A 6,000-nucleotide genomic window follows, 5' to 3' on the forward strand; every position below is an offset into this window, starting at 1 on the left:
TATGAGACAAATCTCTAAATTACTAGCTGTTTTTGTAAAAAGGATGGCCCGAAAAGCTGGAATTCCAGCAGTTTCATTTGACTACATACCATACCTGTTAAATCTCCCAATGTAGCTTTAATGGTCTTTTGTGCCATTAGTGTACTTAGAAGTCTACATATAGTAGAGGGTTTGTGAAAATTGGTCAAGATATGTGGTCTAAGATTAACTGAGTTATTCTCTGCAGAAGCTTATTACATTGGAAATTGGGGTGTTGGGGAATAGTGTGTAATCATGGCCTGCAGCTTGAGCATATGTAATGATGGAGAAAGTAGTTTCAAGGGCTCTTTGGGTCCTGACATTGTTCTTACATTGTGATTTATCCTCATTATATTAACACTACAGTAAATGTATGAACCTTATTCAAACCAGATTCCCTTCCTGATCATTACTTATGCTATGTTGTATTTTTCTTTAGTTATGAATAATACATTAACTAACAGTTTATATATATTTAAAAATTAAATAAAAGTTTGTTTAGTAGCTATTTCGATTTCATTGACTAACAGATATGATTGAGTACCTATGAGCAATGATTATGGAGAGTGTCAACCATACTTTATAAGAATAATCTGTGTAGGCTAATACAGTGTTACGTCACCATAGATGCAATTTGTAGCACCATTGTCATGAATAACAAGTATGGAAAAATGTACACAATGTTATTGCAACAGGTGACTGATAAATGAATAAATCTTTCATTGTTTCTAAAGATTAAACAATGCAATTGTGTAAGTTGTGTGCATGATGCATTTTCTGTGCAAAGTTTAGGATTAAAAAGTAATTTAATTCTAAATCATTGTACCTGAAATCTAAAGACTGGGTTTCCTCTGGCTTTTCGTAAGTTTTAAAAGTTAATTCTAACTATATTTCAACAATTTTCAAAAATATCTTATAATCAATATTTTATTTTCTGACACTTATTTAATATAATTCATGAAGAAAATTTTTAAAAAGTTCACATTTTTGTTTTTGTATAACTCTGAAGAGTTTTGCCTGATTTTTTTTTTTTAATAATTTTTTTGCCCATCTCAAAGAATGATTATTTTTGCTAAGAACCTATCAACCCTTGAAAATATATTAACCCCTCTCTTAATTTTAAAGCATTTCCCTTAGTCTTTATACAGACCTTGTTGCCATCTTGTTATGGTGCCACATCAGATAATTTGATCTATTTATTAATAAAATACAGCTTTGAAAAAAGCTATTAAGAAAGCTTAAATATGATAGAATAGAGCAAAAATTTGACTGTCATGTCATAGTAGAGTAAATATACAGGTTTAAGAGTTTTTTATTTTTTCTGTAAGTGTTCATTTTGTTTATGAATTAGAGGGATTTATTAGGTAACAAAGAAAACTATTACAAGTTTAACAAAGTTACAAATGTGCGACATTAGGAGAAGGTTTTATCATCATCAGGTATAAATAGCTTACCTAGACACATAAATATATGTGCATATACAATATGGAACTAAAAGGTCACATAACTCGAGGTTGCTTAAGGCTTAGTAAAGGTATCTTTATGTTTAGTTCTTTGTTTAGAATTACAATTCTTACTTTTTTAATAGATATACTATAGTTTTTGTGAGTTGTAATGTTTATAAACATGAATTGTTTTTATTTATTATTTTCACCAAATGAAATTAAATCATCATCAGATCAGATAAGCTGTCTGTTTAGTGGGTATGGTAGGCAATTGTAAAATATTGTGAGACTCAAATATTTATAGAATATAATTTCTATGTTTATCCTATGCAAACAGTGTACATAAACAAGTTAGCTAACTGGCTATTTAATTATTTCTAATTGCAATTGTGATATATTTTAAATAAAAACATTATTGGTGTTAGTAAAATATCTTTTAATTATTAATTTATTTGATTTACACAAGATCAGTGGGGGATTAAAAATCAAACAAAATGGCAACTGCATGATCTTCTAGTGAAATTAGCAATTCATTTTCCAGGTGAGAAATGTTCAGATTATCTTCAAAAAACTTTTGTGCTGAAATATATTTTCACAAAATGCTTAAATGGCAAACCTTTAAAAGATATCTATCATACAAAGGGTAATTTGAAAGTAACTTAGGATAATAAACTAGGTACAAGTACCATGATAGAATAATTCAGCAGTTCACAAATTTATGAAGCTAGCACAACCCCATGTTTTTCATTTTTTAGATTAATTGATAAGCAAATACCACTAATCACCAAGATCTAATGGTAATGCAGAAACATTAAAGGATGAAATTAAACTGGTAACTTTTATTATAGTATAACTTTAGTCTCTTTATGTTCAACTTTATGCAAGCTTGGAATAATACCAATCATACAAATGCTGCTGTCATCATAACATTTGATACCTAGATTATATTATATATATATATATTGCAAACCGTGTTGTTTTTCTGAGCAATTGACTGTCTGTTGTTTGAAAAGCTGCACACACACACACAGACAAAGTTCTACATTTGCTTTTGAAATGGCGGGAGAACAGGCATGAATAATGTTGATGCCAAATTTTGTTTTGCAAACAGGATATTCTACACAAAATTGTTAGAAATTAATCATCCTATCATTCACATTTCAAAATGTAACATAACTTAAAGAATGAAAATGTAGATTTACCATATGTTATTGTAGAGTGGCACTTAGCATGACTGAATTGCTCAACAATTACTTTTCGCAGTGGAGCTCTGAATGAAACAGAGTTCAACACAGTTAACTTTTTTTAAAGTCCATGAAATAATTTATAATGATAGATTAACTTAAAAACTTTTCCTGTCACTGGGGACAGGTATTTTTGCTTGTATTACAAATTCAAAAAGTAGCCATTTTATTGATTAATATTTATTCCATTTTTCGTGGAACATTTTGAAGTGCTTAATTGAACGAACACCAGAGTCTCTGAGTGATACTTTGCAGCTAGGCACTTTTATTGTATCTGGGCATTGGATTAATCCTAGCTATTTCATGTAATTTGTTTAAAGTTGTAGGGAAGCACAATAACTCTTATAAGAAACATACATATCTGAGTGCATGGAACTGATGAGTAATTTAAAGTTATATTAGATTGTTATATTAGATTCTCAGTCAAAAGCTTCAGAATATTTTAACATTTGTTTTATTATATAAATCAGTAGTTAGAAAATATGTAGAATTGCTGTAGTGTGCCTTGTATGCCAGGTCGAAAGACAAAAAAGGAAAATGCTGATAAATCACGGAGTATTAAATGAAAATGAAAAAAAAAATTAAGGAATTACAGTTACATGCAAGATGCATCATATAATTGAAATTGTTTATTATAGTTTATTAATGTAATATATTATCCTTGTCAGGCCATGTTGTTTCAAAACAAAAAAGTGGATAATTTCTTTTATTTATCTAACCAATTAATTTTCACTAGTGAAACATAAATTAAAAGAAACATTTCAAAATCTTTAGGTATTTTTAGATAGAGATTCAGTAGTATTACAATATGTCATTGCAGTTATTTGTATTGATGTTTTTTACATATGTTCCAAAACTGTAACAAAATTAGCTATGGAACTTTTGTGAATGAGTTTCATGGGAATTTAATATAAGTTATATTCTTGAAAAGAATCTACACTATAGATTTTTTTACACCCTATTACTCATAAATATATCAAAAATTGTACAAAGAGATCTCATAATCTTACTTACTCCAAACCGAAATAGCAAAGAACTGTATTTTGTTTAATGGCTAGAAACAGTATTTTATAAAAATGTCCATTATCATGAATAAGAACTATTGTATCTAGGCTGATACTATTGCTATTGTTCTATTACTATTTGTATTGTTTCTCAGCTCATAAATATTTTGTTTACATACACATTATTTAATAGATTTTGGATACTGATAGTCAAGAGTGCTATTTCATTGCTAATAACCAAAAAACTTAATTATTTGGGGTACTTTGGCACTACCAATCCAGCAGAAGAATCATATGTTTAGAATAATTGCCAATGAGTTTTCTGTGTAATTTATACATGTGTATATAATATCAGATGTCTAAATTCCTTGATAAAAGTGCATATTCAAATCATTTGAGTTAAAAAAATATTTTTTTAAAGTTGTATTATTCTTAATTTTCAATTTGATTTCAATCATCTAGTCTCGACTACAAACTGGAATAGTTTCTTATTATTAAATTGATAATATTGATAATGTATCACAAGTAACAGATAATGTACAGTAACTTGTGGTTAGCTAAAAAGTTGTATTCAGTTCAGTGCCTCAAATATTTTTTTAAGGTTTATGATTAGAAAAAGTTTAGACATAAATTATTTATAAATAAAATGCTTATGTTTACAAGTTGTCATTATTTGTACAACTGTTTTCAAAGTAAATCCGACAGAAACTGGATTCTAAAGCTGGAATACGTGCTAATTGCTCATTGAGATATTTTTCAAATTTGTTTTCTCTGTCATCTTGAAAATGTGAGCTTTCGTTTCTGTGCTTCCAGGGCCAGTATGACTTCCTTTATCGGGGACTTTTGGATTACATGCATCATTACAAACTGTTGGATGTAGGAGACACTCCACTCTGAACATCAACAACTTTAATTCAATATCATGTTGATATTACTAGAAACACTATAGCTATTCTGGTACTTTAGTGATTGCATAAAGAACTTTGGTGCATGGTTTTGTACTGTTTCAAGCAAAATTTGCCAAGAGAACAACCGGTTAGTGCCTAAAGAAATCAACCACGTGAGAACAAAGTCAGTGCTGTCATTTGAATGTGTGTAATCATGGAAAAAGAAGGAAGAACTTACTCAGAAACTTGTGCATACCTCAGTAATCCTGTGGTTTTGATTTACAATAATTGGTTGGTAACTTTAAAAACTTCAAAACAGTTTTAGTAAAGAATCACTGAGCCAGTCCCAGTGAAATCTGTACATAAATATGTGTAATGTTCTCTACTGGTTAGCTGTGAAAACAAATCAATGTTGTGTTATTTCTTCTGTTATATTCAGTCTATACAGTGTTTCAAGAAGGTCTCAAGTTTGTTATGATACTAATACTGTGATTGATGGACACACAAAAGTCTGCCATTTTAATCATTTCTGTTTCACTGTTTTGTCTTTCAAAACAAGTGTTCTACATATCTCAAGTTCTAAAGTAAATTAACAGAATAGTTTTCTTGTACTGTTAGTTACATGATATGTTGTTATATACTGTAGTACATCAATTGGTAGATGAGGTGTCTGAACAAAGATTTTGTTTGTGAGCTGGAGTTATTGAGGTCTTGTACCCCATTTTCTCCTAAATTCAAACATGTCAGGCATAGTAGTTTTAAAATTATTAAATAATGGTTCCTGGAGTCAATTTTTTTTGTTCCAAAATACATTCCAAATCCATTTTATTAGAACTACATGCTCCACAAACATTATAATGATATAGTTTCCAATGTTTTTCTCATCATAAAATTCATATCAGAACTGGTCCCAGTCTTGTTTTAAACTAGGTTATAAGACTTTTACCAATTTTAACATAACAATAGAAAATTTTATTCATCTATTGCAACAAATTTATAATTAAAATGCTTTAAAAAAATCATAAAATTTATAGTTTGAAGTTATTTATAATCTTTTTTCAAACATATTGCATGATTTTTGTTTTCACCAGATTTATTAAAACTGAATATTTATAGATTCATGGCAATAGGTACTTTGTCACAATTTCACTGACAAAGATATATTAACAAATAGAATATATACATTATGTGTGTGTGTTTTTAAAAATATGTGGGCCATATTCTGGTTTGTACAGATTTTTCAGTTATTACAAAGAATGTATACCTGCAGACATTATAGCAAATTAACAAAGGATTTATAAGCACATGGTACAGGCATAGGACCCCTAATCCTGCAAGCTTGGGATATTAGGCTAGCCAGTTTGGGGGTTTTTGGGTTTCGGGGCCGTATACTAAGCTATAT

General features: G+C 29.1%; 1 protein-coding gene across 1 annotated transcript in view; it reads left to right on the top strand.

The window, feature by feature from the left end:
• LOC106464789 (tyrosine-protein phosphatase 69D-like) overlaps positions 1–5,604 on the top strand; it is a gene marked incomplete at its 5' end in the record, with an annotated part of 195,354 nt that extends 189,750 nt beyond the window's left edge. The window contains one exon of the mRNA XM_013924947.2: positions 4,525–5,604. Within this exon, the coding sequence (XP_013780401.2) occupies positions 4,525–4,608 (84 nt within the window). The remainder of the gene's footprint in view (positions 1–4,524) is intronic.
• Positions 5,605–6,000: the final 396 nt, after the last annotated feature.

This window comes from Limulus polyphemus, unplaced genomic scaffold (assembly GCF_000517525.1).
Source record: "Limulus polyphemus unplaced genomic scaffold, Limulus_polyphemus-2.1.2 Scaffold1743, whole genome shotgun sequence".
In the NCBI taxonomy this organism is placed as follows: Eukaryota; Metazoa; Arthropoda; class Merostomata; order Xiphosura; family Limulidae; genus Limulus; species Limulus polyphemus.